This window comes from Saccopteryx bilineata, chromosome 11 (assembly GCF_036850765.1).
Source record: "Saccopteryx bilineata isolate mSacBil1 chromosome 11, mSacBil1_pri_phased_curated, whole genome shotgun sequence".
In the NCBI taxonomy this organism is placed as follows: Eukaryota; Metazoa; Chordata; class Mammalia; order Chiroptera; family Emballonuridae; genus Saccopteryx; species Saccopteryx bilineata.
The window spans coordinates 40,835,177-40,855,723 of record NC_089500.1 but is presented as its reverse complement, the minus strand read 5'-3'; the positions used below and the strand labels follow the sequence as shown (position 1 = coordinate 40,855,723).

The window sequence follows — 20,547 nt, the reverse complement described above, 5'->3', positions numbered from 1 at the left end:
CAGATCCCATCTGAAACTATTTTGTGTAGTATATGAATACAATTTCAGGCTTCTCAACCTATTTTCTATTTTCTCTCACTGTCTCCATAAAAAAATTTTTTTTAACATCCTCAGTTACTAGGAATTCACTCCACATGGTAGAGCAAAATGTAAATTACATGACTTAGATTACTCTTCTAGAGTATAACTCCTTAAACACAGAGAGCAGAGCTTAAGAGAGGCAAGAGTGAATGGAGGGAAAACGTGGTAAGAGGTTGGTTTAGAAGGTTTGATACTTGCAGTCTGGCAGCCCATTGCCTTGACCTGCTGGATGGAGATGCAGATAGGACAGCTATGCGTAAAGAATGAATACCCAGCTATGATATGAAAAATGAAAATGAAATAAGTATGACTATAACTACCTTGGTCTATTAATATTCAAATATTAATACCTACTTTTCTTCGAGAGACATTATTGAATATTTAGTGATAAAAATGATAGTTTGGGATAAGGAACATGATTAAGAAGTGCATTTAAACAAGATTTGAATGACATGTGGTTTGCTTAACTCAGGGTAACAGTTGACCAATTTAAATGAATTTCCCATCCAAATGTGTCTTCTACTTTAGGGTGCATTAGAAAAAGTTTCCAAAATGAATTACAACTATTCACAGGGGTGACAAACATATGGTCTTATTTTCCAAAGACTTTGATTTAATATTTGAATGCAATGCTATTCGACTTTGTTAGTACAGAATATTTAAACTTAAAATAAAAATACCTTAATTTGTTTATGCATAAGCTTATTAAAAATGTTTCTAGGGGCTCTTGTTATGTTTATTCTCTAGAACATAACCTATCTTTGAAGTGGTATATTAGTTTTCAAGCAGTCATTCCCAAGCTGAATAATTAGACTGAAAACAAAAGCTATTCTTAGAGTACATTACACATACAAAGCTATGCACATGATGCTTTGATTCAAATAATATTCTTATAAAACTTTGTTATTGTTTGAGGTTTGTATTCAGAGTGTTCAGAGTGGCAATTTTTTGTTTTTGATGATTATTCCATCCAGAAACAATTTCCCCCCACCCCTCCCCCACCAATTAAACCAGAATTAGGAGCACATTTATATCTGATGAGGCTTAAACTTCTTAACCTCCCTCTTCAGAAGTAAAGAACTTCAGTTGTTGTGTTTATTTTGTTTCTGCATGGAAGCTTCAAAAGAAATCAGAATCAATTCCCTAAAGTTTTTCTGGAAGAGGGAGGTTGTTTTTGTTGCTTTGATTTTTAGCATGTTGTACATTTTTTATTGGCTTTCGAATATACAAAGCCATAGCCTCATCTGGTTTTTCTGCCATAGTTCCATATTGTAAATCACATAATACCTTCCAACCTAAAGTAAAATGCCAAGGTCCAAAATATTATTTCAGAATTGATTAATCATTGAAGTTTATAGAAATATTTCCGGGGTGTAAGAAAACCATCCAATGTTTGATTAATATGCCACAGACTGCTAAAAATATATCCATGCACATTACACAACAAATTCCAGCATGGAGACATTCACTCATGCTATTTTAGATCCCGTTTCCTATCATTATGAGAGGTTGTTGTAGCTAATGTAACAGCTGGCTAGGTTACTGCTTCTGTAATATGATCCATAATGCAAAAGCAGCTCTTTTCCAAACATTTTAGAATAACTCAAGTTGTTTACATGTCTCTGTTAGGTAATTTTCCTATAACTTTGCACCAATTGGTGTCATACTATTTGGTAAAAGTCTTCATTAAATCAAGAAAACTGCACTTAGTTAAATTTCTCCTATACATAGAATTATAGGAAAATTACAGTGGGCTGATTCAAGGCCATCACCATGAAGTAAATACAGTGTTTTAGAAAATGAATGCAGACTACAAAAATGGAGTTGTATAATTAAACATCAAATAGTCCAAGTAATAGAAGTCATAGATTAATTGTCTCTCAGTTCTAGTCAGATCCTTTAAATACTGTTTCACAACCTGAGCGTTGGTTCTTTCATCAGAAGAGTGCCTATCTTTAAAGTTTGGAAATTTTAGCTCTTTTGGAGCACCAATAAGCTGTAAAAAGTAATTGGCATCTTCTTCCAAAGTTTCAAATTTCCCAACAAAATCATAGTTGATCAAACACGGGTAGCAGAGTTTGCTGACCTTTTCCCAATGAATGTCCATTCCTACTGGACGGTGAGAATCCAGCAAATAGTGGACAAACTCTTTGAATTTGACTCCTGATCCATTATTTAATGCTTTTTCACAGGCATTTGGTCGATATTTCTTTATAATTGCTTTCCCAAATACTGGATGGTAATAACTATTGGGGTGTTCAAATTTGTCCCTAAATGCTGACACTAATCTTTCCATGGGATCACGAACAAACACAGCTTTGGTGTAGGTATTCAAACGGGTGTATATCCCTTGTAAGTCAAAGCTGTCTAGCTTTTTCAAATGCTTCCCATAGTGAACTGCATCATGGGAGATGTTGTATGCTGAAGGAGCTAATCCATTTAGTACCATCAGAATTCTTTTCCAGTTAGAACAGCCAGCCTTTGGTACTTCACAATATAAGATTTTGTGTTTATCTTCTACATAGATCCTGGATACCATGTGAAAAAGATGTGATTGAGGATGACTTACTCCACCATATTTCTTGCAAAACTCCTGAAGGAAAGACCTGCGTTTCTCTTGGGTTGCATCAATTTTTCTCCATTTGTTGTCTTTGACTAAACTTTTGTTTAAAGGGTGAATGTCCAATGGCCAACTCATTTCTCTGAACTTCTTGAAAAAGGTCTTAGTTCTTTGATGTTTTTTAGTCAACTTAATGGTTGGTGACCCTGCGGTCTTATCCAAAGGTTGATCCTCTCCTTGTGAATGACTGGCCTCTGTTAAGACCCTAGCAGATCTCTCAGAGTTATGTAGAAGATTTTCCTTTCTTTCTTTGGGATCCTCAGGCATGTGAAACTTGGAGTTCTGTTAAAATAGAGGACAAATGTTGAAAGCACATTCATAAATGTGGTTATAATGATAAGAAACTTAACATATTTGTTTTAAAATACTACCAGGAAAAGCACATTTTATATAACCGTATAGAACAATTTAGCAAAGCCTGCTAAATGAACATTTTGTAGTAAGCTTCTTCATAAAAAACATAACAATAAAAAATGGTAACCATGCATCACTTTGAATCAAAACTTCACATTACATTTTATATATACTTGGTTTACTTATATGTCATTATTTACTTAATGCTAATGTGCTGCCTTACACTAATTAATTTTCTCATGCTAAATTATCTGAACATTATGGGGATATGTTAGTTATTGATTTGAATCTATGTTCATAAGTTCATTATTGTTTTTGTACTATCTTTGCATCTATGGTTATTAATTACATAACCTTACAAAATATCCCTCCCCCCCCCAAAAAATGAAAAAGGTATTTATAAGATGGAAATGAAAGAACCCTGAATATTTATCTTAGCTTTGCTGTAAGACAATAGTAGTTCAATCATTTTGTAGGTCAATGGTTCTTGAGCTAGTAAGGAATATTTTACTTTCCATCACTGATCTAATTAGTTTACCTATATGTAGATACAAAATGTAGCTATATTTGGATGGAAATTTCTGTTGCTGTTTTGGGACATTTTCTAATACCAGTTCAAAGTCATAAATTAAAATTTAAAATTGTAGTAAGACTAATTATAAAATCTTGACAACTTTAGTTTTCCAAGTACTTGCACAAAGTATTTTTACCCTTGGACAATGTTTTATTTATTTTTATTTTTTTACAGAGAAAGAAAGTCAGAGAGAGGGATAGATAGGGACAGACAGACAGGAACGGAGAGAGATGAGAAGCATCAATCATTAGTTTTTTCATTGCAACACTTTAGTTGTTCATTGATTGCTTTCTCATATGTGCCTTGACTGCGGGCCTTCAGCAGACTGAGTAACCCCTTGCTTGAACCAGTGACCTTGGGTCCAAGCTGGTGAGCTATTGCTCAAACCAGATGAGCCTGCACTCAAGCTAGCGACCTCAGGGTCTCGAACCTGGGTCCTCGGCATTCCAGTCCGATGCTCTATCCACTGCACCACCACCTGGTCAGGCCAATGTTTTATTTTTATAAATTCATTTATCACAATAATTTAAGACCTACAGTCACATTATCATATTTCATTCATGTGTGAGATCTTCTTTCCTTCCCAAATGAAGAATGACTAGAGAAACCCAGAAAAGTCTACTTGCTGTCCTCCTACACTGCTCACAAAAATTAGGGGCTCAGAGAACGGGCAGATACTTGAGTACTTTCAGCCTTTTATATAGTGCATTTTCACCAATGAAATAAAAGTTGGTTTTGTATCTCTTTTGCATAACTGAAAAACATTCTTTGACCTGTCATTTACTTTTCTGATGTTCTTGTTTAATAAAAAAAAAATCAAATGCTTTTTTTATCGCTTCACATTCATTTTGAAATATCCCCTAATTTTTGTGAGCAGTATATATACAATTGTATCAAAAGTAGAATTAGAAATTAGTTCTCTTTTCAATGGGATGAGTCAGCCTTTCTATCAGCTCCTTATCATTTAACTACATCCTTCCTACAACTTTCACATTGACTGGGTAAAGAAAGATATGGAAGAAAGGATTTACAAAGGTGGCATCCTCTAATAGGGCCTGAAATTGTAAGAATTTTGGCTTCTACTCTGGGTAGACTAGGTAGCTTTTAGAGAGCAGAGATGTAACATGATCTCATTTAGATTTGAAAAGAATGATTGAGGAGAAGACTGGATTGGAGATACACATATTAAGCAGTTAGCATGTTACTGGAAAAACTAATGAATGAATGATGTGCATGGGCCACCAGCCTAAAGGCAGGGGAAGTGGAGGGAAAATTTTCTAGGGTAGATGAATATTTACTGTTGCATTCCCAGGTGTCTAGAATGGTCTATATAACCTATAGCAATTGCTCTAGAATATTTGTTCAATGAACACATGAAAGAATGAATGAACTTAGGTGTTTAAAGCTGATTAGATATTTTCTAGCAAATTGAGCAAAAGAGCAGAGGAATGAAGTATGTTGGATGGGAGCCAGCTCCAGGCATCAGAGTTCTTCCACTAGCTGAGCTCTTAGGGAGAGGGTACTTCTTTCTAGAGCAAGATCCTGTGAGTAAACCCTGATCACCATACACCATCTTGTGTAACCCCATAGAACAGCTGCCATGATTTTTAACTGTAAACCATTTGTCTGCTGTCTTCCCAGAGGCTGCCAGGATGACTTCAAAACTCTGAATTCCTCTTTACACTGATCAGTGACTTGTAGCCCATGTATTTTCATGGATAATATAACATTTGACTTGAGATTTGAAAGATCATGGGGTTAACGGTAGACTGCATGAGAAATAATCCAAGCCTAAGATGAAAATGCTACCGTGTTTCTGTTATTTCTTCAACTACTATAAATAATAACTGCTATTATTATTGTTTTAATAGTATTTTCCATTATTATCCAGACTGTAATTTATGTGTCCCTGATTATGCCCTAATTACTTATCTCCCTCCATGTGAACAGAAAAAATCAGACTTCCACTGTGTTTTTTGCACCTACTGCTTGTGGTCATCAAATTTAATCTCCAGGGACTCCTGGAATGTTTGTTTCCTATGACTTCCTCTCAGTGAGACCTGGCTGGCCCCCAACACTCTGCTTCTTTTGCGCTTTCTCAAAGGACGAAGCTTCGCCTACACCAGGGATCTCCAAACTACGGCCCCGCAGGGCCGCATGCGGCCCCCTGAGGCCATTTATCCAGTCCCCACCGCACTTCCGGAAGGGGCACCTCTTTCATTGGTGGTCAGTAAGAGGAGTACTCCTGGAGTACTGTATGTGGTGGCGCTGTAAAGTGCGGCGTCACTCACGTACAGTACTACTTCCGGTGACGTGGGACACACGCATCACAGCTCCGGAAGCGCGTCATATCACTTATTACGGCTAGCAGTGACAAATATGGAACCGGACTTTGACCATCTCATTAGCCAAAAGCAGGCCCATAGTTCCCATTGAAATACTGGTCAGTTTGTTGATTTATATTTACTTGTTTTTTATTTTAAATATTGTATTTGTTCCCGTTTTGTTTTTTTACTTTAAAAGAAGATATGTGCAGTGTGCATAGGATTTGTTCATAGTTTTTTTATAGTCTGGCCCTCTAATGGTCTGAGAGACAGTGAACTGGCCCCCTGTGTAAAAAGTTTGGGGACCCCTGGCCTACACGAACCACCTGTTCCTTAAGCCAGAAGGTGAGAGGCTATTTCCTTGTACCCCAACTGCTCCTCCCAGAACAGCTCCTCTGGCAAAATCTCCTGCTTATGTGAAGTACAATACATGTGCTCTGCTGAACCTCCCCTGCCCCTCTTCACACTGTCATTTGCCTTTACCCTTGACTTTTCCACGGTGTGCACTGAGGACTGAAGACTCCATGCTACTAGCACAGGTTTGGCTTCTTCATCCCCATTCTTGTCAGTATGTGTAGTGACTCTGGCACCCAGTGAACTCTCTGTTCCTCGACCACCTCACCTTTAATAGCAGTGTTCTCTATTTCACATAGACCAGGGGTCGGGAAACTTTTTGGCTAAGAGAGCCATGAACGCCACATATTTTAAAATGTAATTCCATGAGAGCCATACAATGACCCGTGTATGTTAGGCATCATCCAATAAAAATTTGGTGTTGTCCCGGAGGACAGCTGTGATTGGCTCCAGCCACTCGCAACCATGAACATCAGTGGTAGGAAATGAATGGATTGTAATACATGAGAATGTTTTATATTTTTAACGTTATTGTGTTTTTTATTAAAGATTTGTCTGCGAGCCAGATGCAGCCATCAAAAGAGCCACATCTGGCTCGCGCCGAGCCATAGGTTCCCGACCCCTGACATAGACCTTGCCGTCGCTGGAGCTGCACCACCTCCGTTATCTCTCTGACCACCATCGTCTGACCATCCAGGTCATTGTTATTTCCAGTTTTGCAATTCTATGACCATTTTTCTTTGTTATCCAAGGTCTTAGCAGCCAGCATGCCTGGCTTTTTCTTTTAGCTCTCAGAAAGTCACCTCTATAGGGAGATGTTTCCGGTTTACCTTGTCAAGATTATGTTCCCTTCTGAGATTTGCTCTCACAGAACCCTGCTTCTAGCCTCACAGCATTTATCAAAATGTGAAATAACTTTACTTTTATGCTGTCTTTTTCCACTCCATCCCCTCTCTTGCACTAGAATATGACTGCAGAGGTCTTAGCTTTCTTGTTCTTTGTCGGATCTCTGGTACCTTGCACAGTGCCTGGTACTTAGAAGATGATCAATAAATAATTGGTGAATGACTAAACGTTATTATTATGTTACGATGGGTTTCTACACAATCGTTTCATGACCTTGTCAAAGACAAACAGTGTTAATTAAAAGGTCAAGATTAACTTAGATAAATAATTTACCAATTCTTGTTAAGGTGCTAAAAATCTATATTAAAACAAATCTTTGGCAGAATAGTAAACTAATAAAATAGTCACACATAGAGCTAGCTGCTTGTGCTAAAGTAGGTGTGGCAGGCTTGGAATCTTACCTGAGGGCCAAATCAGATTGGTTCAAAGTCACTCAGTGCTGTTTAGAAACCCCTCGAGGTTTGCCAGAAATCTGGCCTCCCAGGCCTCCCAGTGGGCACCCCAGGGCAGAATCTCTGGGTCTAGGGTACCTGACTCTAATTTAAACAAGCTCCCCAGCTGTTTCTCATCCAATAATGGCATTTGGGGACCTCTGAACTAAGGTATACAGAGGAAAATAAAAAAAAAAATGCACAAAATTTCATTTCATACCATCTAAATGAGAAAGACATTGAACCTGGTGGGTGTGACTATTTTAGTAAATGGAGACTAACTAATGCTCTGCTATAGCAGTAATGTCCCATCAGCCTTCACATGGACCAGATAAAATAAGTACCTTTCACATTTATCTATTCCCTTTGCCTTGTTCCCCAAACCACTTTCTGATGGGTTAGAGAGAGAACTGTATGAGAGAAAAGTCCATTGCTCATACATTAGACTTCAATTTCCTGTTAGTTTATTTAGTATGAATTTGTTTCCTCAGCTCTAACCAAAGCAAAGTATGGGCAAAGTAATGATACCCAACGAGGCTTCTTATTGAATGTCCGGTAGACATTCTCATAGCAACTCCTTATCTCAGCAGCACCTATAGCATAAAAACCATTATTAGGATGTGGTGACATGTCTTCCAACCCCAACAACAACTTCCTTCCAAGCCTAGCAAAGGCTTTACATGACTGAGGGGCTTGGATGACTAAAAGGTTAATGGAATTTTAAATTTGATTATATCAGCGAGTTTCCAGCATCACGGTCATAATAATACCAATAACGGCAGCAATCATAAAAAGAGTAAACTCTGATCGTCCTTAAAGGAAATATATATAAAGCAAACTTATCCTGTTCCTTCTAAAAGTGGTTCTTGTTGTACTCTTTTCTATTCCTGAAAATTTTTTATTACTTTCTGGTAACCCCCATACAAAATCTGAGAGATACTTTAATAATAAGAAAGCAAATTGGTTAATTTGCATCTCATCATGTCTTTTTTAAAAATCTTATTTATGTACTTCTTAATTGGATATTCTTTAGTACCATCCTCCTAATTAATCTCCCTGAAAATTATCACCAAGTTAGTCTTCCCCAAACATTTTATAGTTCATCCCTTAAAAATTTGGAATTGACCTGACCTGTGGTGGCGCTATGGATAAAGCGTCGACCTGGAATGCTGAGGTCGCCGGTTCAAAACCCTGAGGCTGCCTGGTCAAGGCACATATGGGAGTTGATGCTTCCTGCTCCTCCCCCCTTTCTCTCTCTCTCTCTCTCTCTCCTCTAAAATGAATAAATAAAAATTAAAAAAAAAAAACAAAACTTTAAGCCCTGGCCGGTTGGCTCAGCGGTAGAGCGTCGGCTTAGCGTGCGGAGGACCCGGGTTCGATTCCCGGCCAGGGCACACAGGAGAAGCGCCCATTTGCTTCTCCACCCCTCCGCCGCGCTTTCCTCTCTGTCTCTCTCTTCCCCTCCCGCAGCCAAGGCTCCATTGGAGCAAAGATGGCCCTGGCGCTGGGGATGGCTCTGTGGCCTCTGCCTCAGGCGCTAGAGTGGCTCTGGTCGCAACATGGCGACGCCCAGGATGGGCAGAGCATCGCCCCCTGGTGGGCAGAGCGTCGCCCCTGGTGGGCGTGCCGGGTGGATCCCGGTCGGGCACATGTGGGAGTCTGTCTGACTGTCTCTCCCTGTTTCCAGCTTCAGAAAAAAAAAAAAAAAAAAATTTGGAATTGGCTTGAGTATGTATAAACTAAAGTCCTAATTCCATAGATGGCACTAGCCACCTGTCACCGTAGGGGTCTTGTCACTTCGTGTTCTGCTCCTGTGCTGACATGTCTTCAGTCCCCTACTTGCTCCCATCAGACTCTCAGCTTCCCCACCTATGTTCTCCTCCTTTCTGGGGACTTTCCAAATCTCCGAGGCTGATATAAAATCCCACTTTCTCTATGAAAACCACCCAGACTCCAGCGAGGCATCCTGTCCACTTTGAAACAACTTTAGCACTTTGTCTGAACTACCTGTTTGGAAAGTAATTTTATTCCAGCTTACACTATTATTTGGTCTTATCATTGGAAAAACCTTTTAGCCACAGCAAAATTCTAAATTATGGCAGAAAGTTACTGTTTTCCATAAATAATTCTAAAGAGTAGATCCTGTGGCCAAGTTAGTTGAAAGATATATAGCTGCAGATGAAAAAAATAAGTAGTAGAGAAGGTTAATGAAAAAAAGTGGGGAATATTCATTAACTTGGTAGTAAATCTGAGAACCTCATTTTTAGTTTTTAAGGTCTCTGTCTTAATATAACTCCTCTGTGAAATCTTCTCTGATCTTCAAAAATGAAATTAATTGCTCTTCCTCTCTCCTTGTCAAAGTCAGGGAGCTGCCTTGAGATGCTACGGAAGGCATGGTGAATAAGACAAATGTGGTCCTTGCCCACATGGAGTTGATGTTCTTTCAGGAAATAATATATTAAGTAAATAACTGCACAATTATATAATCTATTAGCATAATGGCAAAGGCTCCAGTAGCATGCACGGGGGGCTGGGGGAGCAGAAATGAGTACGCAGGGAATAAAGACAAGTCTTTTAAAAAAACTTTATTGGATTTATGGGTGTGACATTGGTTAATAAAATTATACAGGTTTCAGGTGCACAATTCTACAATGCATCATCTGTATATTGCACTGTGTGTTCACCACCCCACATCAAGTCTCCCTCCATCACCATCCGTCCGCCAGCTACGCTCCTCCATTTCTGCCCACCCCCTTTCCCTCCTGCAATCCCCACACTGTGTCTATATAAGTTTTGTTCTTTGTTTAATCTCGCCACCTTCCTCACCCAGCCCCCTAACACAAGTCTGACCCAGTTTGAGTGTTAAGTCTTCTTTTTAGCACTTTTTGTTTTACTTTAGTTAGTTGTTATAGTTAGTGGTTTAGATCAGTGGTCCCCAACCCCCGGGCCATGGACTGGTACTGGTCTGTAGGCCATTTGGTACTGGTCCGCAGAGAAAGAATAAATAACTTACATTATTTCCATTTTATTTATATTTAAGTCTGAACAATGTTTTATTTTTAAAAAATGACCAAATTCCCTCTGTTACATCCATCTAAGACTCACTCTTGACGCTTGTCTCGGTCACCTGATACATTTATCTATCCCACCCTAAAGGCCGGTCCGTGAAAATATTTTCTGACATTAAACCAGTCTGTGGCCCCAAAAAGGTTGGGGATCACTCGTTTAGATGACCCTCTCTTCAATTTATTTTAAGTTTATTAAAGGTCCATGTGCAGTCTCACAAATCTATATACTCTCTACTAGCATCTGGAATGGTATATTATATTAGCATATGTTTTGAATTCAATTGAAGTGAAGAACAATATCATTCCTGTACTGCCCCTTTTTCAGGCAACTACTCATGTTGGCTCTAAGCTGTTGAAAATGTGGTATTTCTGTATGACTTCATCTGCTACTAAGGGGCTGAAAGAAATTCTGCAGCTCCAGGACTTTGATCATTCATTCATTTAATCCACGTTTGTCGAACCATTACAATGTATTATTTTTGGCATTATATATACAAGAATGGAATAGATAAAATTTATGACCCCTTAAGAAAGCCAAAGTTTAACTGGGTTGATAAAAATAGGCAGTTTATGAAAAAATATGATTATTCTCATAAGGAAAGGATGCATAGGGTGTTTGGGGAACAGAGAAGAGTACTTAATTTTTCTGAAGAGCTATTCTGGGGCAAATTTCACAGAGAAAGTGATGGCTGAGGTGAGTCTAGGGGATGATTAGGAAATTGACAGGTGGACAGGTCAGGGATGACAGGGACTATATATGCTGCCATCAGGAGACCACTTGGGGGACCAGAGTCAAAGGAGAGGGAGAGTCAGGCAAGGTTGGAGTCACTCTAGGAGGGCCTTGTGCCCAAATGAAGGGACTAGATTTTGCCAGGAAAGTGACATGGATTTTCAATCAGGCAGGAATTTAGGAAGAGCATTCTAGCAGCACTGGGTATTGCGACTGGGGGCAGGGGAGTCATTTAAAGAGTGGTCATTACCGTCAATCAGGAATTTTTAGGAGGGGTAAAACAATGGGGTCAAAGTGAAAATGGAATTATTTGAGGAAGTTTAGGAAACTGATCAGACTGGAAGAGTGCTGGTAAAAAAAAAACCCGCATAAAATGGTTTCCCATTTCCTAGAGAGAGAAAAGAAAGAGTAGCCGTAGGAGGTTATGGGGTAGGGGTGTGTATTCTTTATCTTCAATTTCAGACCTTTTGAATTTGAGGAACCACTGGAAATCTGGATGTTGATATCTGGACTCCAAAGCTGGACATTCAGGTTCAGAAGTTGTTGGCTCATCGAGGTGCTGGCTCGATTTAGGGCCCTGAAGGCAGCAGAAATCACCACGACGTCCACCCTTTTCTGAGTGCTTGCTGTATGCCAGACCACATCCATCATCGCCATGACAATCTTTCAGCACCATCTTCCAGGTGAGGAAATGGAGCCTCAGAAACACTAGTTTGTTTAAGGCACATAGCTTGGGGAAAAGAAACAATCAGTGATCCCCAGTATTTTCTGGGCTCAAAGACTTTTCCTGTTCTTATGGTACCTGGCAGAGGGAAAGGGGGATTTAGGATGAGATCTGGAGCATTCCACCACTTGGAGAATAGTGAGGGGGTAAATAAAGCCTGTGAATGAGATTGCAGAGACTGGCCTATGGTAAAAAATATATTTCTTTCTTCTGCTCTGAATTCTTTGAGGGGCTAGGACTCTGTATTCTTGTGCAAGAGAAGTGAGGCACCTCCACAATCCAGTCTGAATCAGGAAAACAGTCAGAAGAAGTGAGGAACCCCCCCGCAGCCCTTTTGTGAGATGCAGAATCCAAAAGGGTGAGACCATAACACTGGCAGCTGCAGGGCTTGCTCTGGACCCAATTGTGAATTGTAGGAACAAGTGTGCCTAGTTAAAAGGCAGGGGCACAGAGAAAGCTGATTTAATCACCACATCTACTCAAAGATGAGATATGGATATGTTCATTTTTTAAACAGTTTATTTGTTGATTTTACAGAGGGGAAGGAGGGAGAGGGAGAGGGAGAAAGAGAGAGAGAGAGGAGGGAGGCTCGGAAGAGCGGGAAGAATCAACTCATAGTAGCTACCTCTTGTATGGGCCTTGACCGGGCAAGCCTGGGGTTTCGAACTGGTGACCTCAGCATTCCAGGTCCACTGAGCCACCACAGGTCAGGCCAGATACGTTCATTTGACAGAGAAAGGGCATGACGCTCTTAGCATTTACTTAAGGTGCCCAATTAACACAGGCAGTGCTAACGCTGTGCTTCAGACCTCAGTCTTAGTCCTTTATGGCTTTTCTCAGTTGCATCATATATCAAGCAATCTGTTCCTGATTTAGTGGCCACTAAATGAACTGATGTAAGTAAAGCACCAAGTGTATGCCTATTACAAACAGGGTAGTTGAAAACCTGGGGTTTTGAGTCATAGGGACCTGGATTTTGTCCCTATTCTATCATTTTCTCTTTGAGTAAACCTGGATAACCTACTTTAATTTTCTAAGCCTCAGATCCCTTGTCTGTAAAATGGGAATAATAACATCTGTCTTGCAAGGTGGTTGAATTGCAGAGAATGTGTATAGAGAGTACTTAACACAAAGTATGTTTGCTATACATATCATTTTTTTATTAGTTTTTCTACTAAATATTCATTCACTGAGTGACTCTATGTGACAAATACTTCCTAAGTGAATAAAAGTGTTTTCTTCTCCTTTTTTCATCTCTTCCTTCTCTCTCAAAACACTTAGCAAAGAGTGTATGATACATGCTCAATAGAGAGGAAGATGAGTGAAAGAAAGGAGGATGAAGGGAACTGAGAGAAAGAGGAAAGAAAATGTCAATGAAGTGGAGGCAAAGGCAAAAAGAGAAAACAGAGAGAAAGAAAGCACAATGTAGGTAACAGGAAAGAATAATGAACACTTGGGGCTAGAGGGTAAGGAAAGATGAGTGAGTTTTAGCCCTCTCCAAACTGCAATCTTCAATTCATTTGAACTATTTAAACACAAATCAACAGTTTTGGTAGTGAGGCGATTCAAGCTGATCCAACCAGCTAATTTCTATGGTCAGCTTGGATGCAGGGGTTGAAATTCTGATTTTATTTGTCAATTCTTTTGATTTCGGATTTACTTCCTCTCTATTATTCCCCCTGAAAGTCAAAGAAACTTAAAAGATGAGGGCTGAGCATCTAAAACAACGTGAACATCAAGGGAAAATGTCTATTGAGAAAGGTGTTGTTCTCTGGTTTGGCAGGGCCACCAGAAGCTGAAAACAGACATAACCTTAATGGATATAAGTAGATAAGCCTTTTCCCCCAGGGGTTCAATATGCTTTTTATAGATTTATCTTTTTATCTTCCTTTTGACTTTTGCTGAAAAAAAAAAACGAGGTATATTTTTGCTCTCAAATTTACAGATAAATTAAGATAGTCTTATGTAATAACTTGCCCAAGGTCATTCCATAAAGTTAATGGAGAAGTTAAGAACAGTTATCTATTTCTAATTCAAGAACTTTTAACTAACAGAAGACCTTGCTTTGAAAGGAAACTCAAAACTTAATGAGGACAAACAATTTGATCAAGTAAAATCCATTCAAAATGTTTGTGCCTTACTGTTTTATCTCAGAGGTTGTGTCCACACCTGTCAAATGTGGATGAGAATGACAAACCACAGTCAATTACATTTGGCATGAAACAAGCACAATAAATAGCTGTTCAATTCTTAGAATGTTGACATTTCACTGGAATTTTAAATATCTAGTAGATTTGGAATAAGGTTCTTGAATATCTCCAAGTTGGTGTTATTTTTCTAAAAATGTGTCAGCCAGTCTCTGTTTCCCTTGCTATGAAGATAAATAACAACAAACGTATACGTCTGCGAGGGTCCTAGAAGAGAAATAGAGGAGGGCACCCTGACTCTAACACCTACTTCTTTGCCTTTGATCAGTGGTTCTTGCTCTGTTTTACAGAAGTATGGTTGGGGAGGAGGAGCCAGCTGCCCTGGGTTAGAATGCCTAAGTGTAAGAAAAAAATTTTTGGAGGTGGGCAGGTATTGTTATGGGTATGGACTAATAAGCAAAAAGATTTTCCCAGGCAAGGAGAATGAGTCCCTGAGGTGACACTGGAATTGGGGACCCACTGGGGTGGACTAGGGACCCAGGGAAGTTCAGAGATATGGGTCAGAAGTGGAGGAGGAGTTGGGGTGCCCTCAGAGGCTGGAAATGGAAGTGCAAGAGAGAAGAAAGCTGTTGTGAGGCCAGGAGCAGGGTGGCTGGATAGATCAACAAAGTATAAAAACTTTGAATTTTGACTCAGATCAACCAAATCCTCCTCTTTGGACTCATTTACCCAAGGCCATGCTAAAATCTCAGTCCTCTGATGAGTCTTTTTGAGAGTTAATTAGACGCAATTATAAAGTGTCTACCCTAGTACAATGTCTATCCCTCCAAAATGTTAACGCATCCTCTCTTTGTGCCTTTCTTCTCTGACTTTCTCTCTACCCAGGGTATGTCATTCAGAATGCCCGCCTTCCCAACATCAGGTTGAAATGACCGTGGCAACAGGCGCTTCCCAGGTAAGCAGTGCTGGGGGTGGATGCTAATTCACTTAGGAGTGGGCACCTGCCTTAAGAGAAGCTTATCTAACAAAGGACCTGGAAGAATGGCCTCTGCCCAGATGTGTGGATGGTAACTAGCTAAATTCATTAGTCTATATCCCTCCTGGGCTCTAAACTGGAAAATTCGATAGGTTTGGCCAGTTACTAGTAAAGAGAGAGAGAGAGAGAGAGAGAGAGAGAGAGAGAGAGAGAGAGAGAGAGAGAGAGAGAGAGAAGAGCAGCCATAAAGAGAAGCAGAGCCCAAGAGCATAGCTGGTTCAAGACAATGGTGGGGTTGAGGGCTTTAGCCTCAGTGAGAGCCCAGTTCAGGAAGCAGCCTGTTTCTTCCCCATCCATTGCTACTAGACCAGAGCTACTTGAGCCCTGGAGACAGCAGTGCCGAGTGTGAGAGCAGCAGTGACATTGGTAGGGACACATTCCTTTTGTCTTATACGGTTAAGCATCTGCCAGCCCCGGATCAGATTTGCCTGTGTCAGCACCTTAGAGTGACACACATACCTCTCTGGCATATGTCGCTTGAATATTTGACAACTCAGCTTTACTCAAGGCTGCCTTCTCAAAGTCTAGCCCAATCCTCTCAGTCCAGGGAAGGTGACTCACTCTGGTATTACCGTGGGTTACCTGGGCGCTATGTTAGGAAGAGAGTATGGCCTATGGCACCAGATTGTGCCAGGGGGATCCTGAGGCCATGCTGAGAAGAGTTTCCTTTGGGGATTTTAGTTGCAGAAAGAATGTAAAGGGAAAATGTAAGACAGAAACTTGCAGCAAAGCAGAGGACAGAGAGGCAAGAGGGAGCAGAGAGGGTTACTATATGAGAGGCCAGAGTGAACAGATCTCTAACAAAACAAACTGATGATCAAATGGATATTTGCAATGTCTCATTTCTTCATGCATTAAGATAAAAATCTGTCAATTTTTAAAAAGAATATCATTTTACCAATCTAAATTTTGAAGCTTTTTGGGGGTTTCCAAAATGGGTGCTTCTTTTGAAGATTATTATACTTGATTCAAAATGTCAATGAAAGGGCTGCTAAGAAGTATCTATGTCCATGACCATGGTCTCTTCTTTTGGTTCCCCTCTCTTTGTAAGGCCAGGTAGGAGTGTCACTGGTCTTGATCCTTTAGCTTGGTAGTATCTGTACCACCTCATTCCTGATGCTGCTATAGAATAAGCTCCCACAGGACATGGGAAGGTCACAGAGGGTCGCCTGCCACCTGCATCCCAGCCTTGGTGAGAGGCAGGCGAGCTGGAGGCAGTCCAACCCTTCCTATTCCTTTCTTTAGGCAGAGCCCAAGTCCTAGGAAGCAGCACATGCACGGGAAACTGTTTCTTCACCACCCACAGTACAAAGCTACTGAACCCTGGGAACAGCAATGCCAACTGGGAGAGCAGCAAGCAGTGCCACTGGCAGGCTGGTGTTGACATCCAGCCACAATTCTTTCATACCAAGACATTGATGGACAAGAGTCGATACAGACACGGATATCTTCAAGCAAGCGTGTAATTTTCTAAAGATCCTTCAAACAGGGCATTATCACCCCCCTCTACCTTTCTGTACCACAATTATGTAATCTGCTTTTTGGAAGAAACAAACACATCTTGGTGTGCCTTGTTCAGAAATAATATCACAGCATATTAATTTTTTTTTTTTTTTCATTTTTCTGAAGCTGGAAACAGGGAGAGACAGTCAGACAGACTCCCGCATGCGCCCGACCGGGATCCACCCGGCACGCCCACCATGGGGCGAGGCTCTGCCCACCAGGGGGCGATGCTCTGCCCATCCTGGGCGTCGCCATGTTGCGACTAGAGCCACTCTAGCGCCTGAGGCAGAGGCCACAGAGCCATCCCCAGCGCCCGGGCCATCTTTGCTCCAATGGAGCCTTGGCTGCGGGAGGGGAAGAGAGAGACAGAGAGGAAAGTGCGGCGGAGGGGTGGAGAAGCAAATGGGCGCTTCTCCTGTGTGCCCTGGCCGGGAATCGAACCCGGGTCCTCCGCACGCTAGGCCGACGCTCTACCGCTGAGCCAACCGGCCAGGGCACAGCATATTAATTTTATCTATTCCCCACACAGGGAAAACTGTCCACAACAGGAGAAAGGAGGTTTCAGTTTCCAATCAGGAGATTTTCTTAGGGACTCTCTTAATGAGGGTCACTGGTAACTGATCTATAACCAATATTGTAAGGAGATGTAAGTGTATGGATTTGCATACCATTCACCTGTGAAAACCAAAAAAAAATCCCCCAACACTTGCAGTTCTAGACCAGTTCTCAGACCAATGGGATGTCCTTCTTGCTTCAACTGCAACTCATGATCTATCCATTGAGATTCCCAGGTCCAGAGCATGCTCCCTGAACAAGGAGGGATGTATTTATACCAATTGGCAAGGAAGGTGAGTTTGCCTGTCTTGACCCCTGCCAGGGCTGCAGTCCCATGTAAAGGACAGCTCCTGGGCTAAGGCCATAGGAAGACGATGATTGGTGAGCATGGGTTTTGGATGAATATCGATGGAGCCCTTTTCTGTGTGCCAGGTGCTGCCCAAGCAAGTTAACCCTCACCCCAGCTATGTCAGGTGGTTATGATCCTGTTTCTGTTAAACTTGCTACATGTCTTACAACTGGCAACTGCTACATCTGGGATTTTCTAGTTCCATAACCTTGGGTTTCTTGCATATAACATATGTTTAACTCATAGGGTTCTCAGTGCCGTCACATCTGTGATTAGAAGAGTGTTTCCTTTTTGTTAGATTCAAGTGAATACCATTCTTCCTACTGAGCTACCTTGAGGTGGCCAAACGTGCCTGAGTCAATTCTAGTTAGAGTGGACAGTGGGCATCACCCAACTTTTGGTTGCTTCTGTTCTCTAATTTGAGTTATACATGTTGGGTACCAAGAACTGATGATACTCAATAACCCCCAACACTTTAGCATGGACAAGGGGGTACTGGGCTCTTGCTCTTAGAAAACCATGATGCAAGCTAGCACTGCCTGGACTTTGGGTCTTTCACATTGTACATAGACCACAGAAAGATTGTGATAATCTTCTCAGCTTTTATGCCAGTCTTGGAGAAAAGCTTCTTATCTTCAAGGCAGCTTTATTTCTCTTCTGCTCCTGCACACCCATTAGAAACACATATATCCAGACATGGTGGTTATGGAGAGATGATACCTTGACTTCCTCCATCTTGGCCTTTTCAAGATATCTTATTTTATATCTTGGCATTTCTGTGGCTGACAAACTGGAAAAACATAATAATATGTGGGCACTTGTGAGTTGTATGCCTGGATTAGGGATGAATGGAGGGAAGTGAAGGCATGTTTCGACCTTGGTAAACTCTCAGTGTCCGGAGAACCTGGCCCCATGTCTTTTTACTACTGAGACATTAGCTCTAAGATGCTATCTTCATGAGAATTTATACACTGAAGAAAAACATGTTTCCTGTCATGAGTAAGAATACAGCTGAGCTCTGAGTGGCAGCATCTTCTAACTTCCCAGATTCATCAGCAGCACTGTCTCTCCTCTAGAACCCTAGTATAGAACTCATTTTTAGCAAAGTCTGGTTTCCATATTCTAGGTAGTAACTGATCAGATGGCTGGCTAGCGAGATGGAAGCTGAAAATTTTTGTGTGCTGCATCTTGGTTAGTTTCTAGGGGGCTATATTACACTTCAGGTGGTCATCTCCAAGGTAACTGGTATCATTCTGCTCTACTAATCTCACCTCCTACCTTCATCTAATCACTTTTCTGTTGAGTTCTGTCTTTAAGGTATTTCCAGCCCACAGCCAAACCTGCATGGTTTCGGAATGAGGACAACATTGGCAGTCTATAGGGGCCCAGATCACTTTGCAAAAGAACCTCCATGTGCCAAGGTAGGCACATATTCTACACTTTGGCCCAACAACCTGTGAAATGGGAGGGAGGTAACTCTCAAGACCAGACTTGGTAGATTTTTACTATGCATGATTTACTTGCAACTGTCAATTGACCTTAAAATCTGTATTTTCCTACAAAATCAACCTTACCCACTGAAATATAAGACCTACCTAAACAACTTAGAAATAGTTGACTCATTTTCCATATATAAAATAGAGATAATGATGCCTAACTAATGGAGTCAAGAAAAATAAATGAAATAAATACATAATGCCTGATGTGCATGGTATCCTCATTAAATGAGGCTTTAATCACAACTTTTATATTCCTGCCAAGAGTATGACCTTTCTGCAACCATCCTGAGGATCTTGTGTTAATCCTTGTCTTAGGTTGTTCATTCATGTTCCATATCCAGACACCAGTCTCTATTCATCTTTCATGTATTCACACCAAACGGTTCATTCCCACCATGAATATATCACTAGACACTTCCATTTCGTGCCAAGTCTGTTGCCACAGCCTGCTTGTAGAATTAATTAAACAATGCATTCATTTGAGAAGCATTTACTGAGCATCTAATAATGCACTGTTTAGTGGCACTGGGGCTAGAGGGGCAAGGCACTCTGACAAGGGTCCTGCTCTCACAGTACTTATGTTCTTGCGGATAAAGGATATAAGGACCAAGTACACAAATGAATGAACAGTAAAAATTTTGATGGTGATAAGTATGATGCAAAAACTAAAGCAGAGTGATGTGATAGAGCACGAGTAACAGGGAGAAAGTGGGAAAGACTACATTAAATAGATGTCCAGGGAAGATCTATCAGGGGAGAAGCTGCCTGAGCTGAGATCGGAATGACAAGAAGGAACCCAGGATCTGAGAGCAGAGCATTTTAGGCAGGGCAGTGAGAGCTGCCACGGGCTCTTGCATGGGAGTAAGCCCAGTCCAGTGAAGGACAGAAGGAAGGCCAGTATGTTGCATGAGTCAGAAGGGCCCAGTGAAACAGGATGAATTCAGAGAGAAAGGAAGGATCGTATTTGCAGGAACATCACATCATGGAGATCATGGAAAGGACTTTGGGTTTTATCAGAAGTACGATATAAGCCACTGGAGGTTTTCAACAGGGGGATAACATGTAGTGATTGATATTTTATAAAGCTCACCCTGATGGCCAACGGGAGAATGGAGTGGGGGCTGGTAAGAGTCAAAACAAGAGTTAGAGTACCCTAGAGAAAGACTGGTGGCTGGTACCAGTGGAGATGGTACAAAATGGAAAATACAAGATATGGTATTAGAAAATCCCACACTAAATTTCCTGAGGTTGTTTCTCAACTCCAAAATTCTTGGTGCTACCACATTATATTT

At 40.9% G+C, this 20,547-nt stretch overlaps 1 protein-coding gene across 1 annotated transcript in view; it reads right to left on the bottom strand.

Moving 5' to 3' along the window:
• Window positions 1–660: 660 nt before the first annotated feature.
• CHST9 (carbohydrate sulfotransferase 9) overlaps window positions 661–20,547 on the bottom strand; it is a 249,905-nt gene continuing 230,018 nt past the window's right edge. The window contains exon 5 of the mRNA XM_066246713.1: window positions 661–2,983. Coding sequence (XP_066102810.1) covers window positions 1,892–2,983 — 1,092 coding nt within the window. The 3' untranslated portion in view covers window positions 661–1,891. The remainder of the gene's footprint in view (window positions 2,984–20,547) is intronic.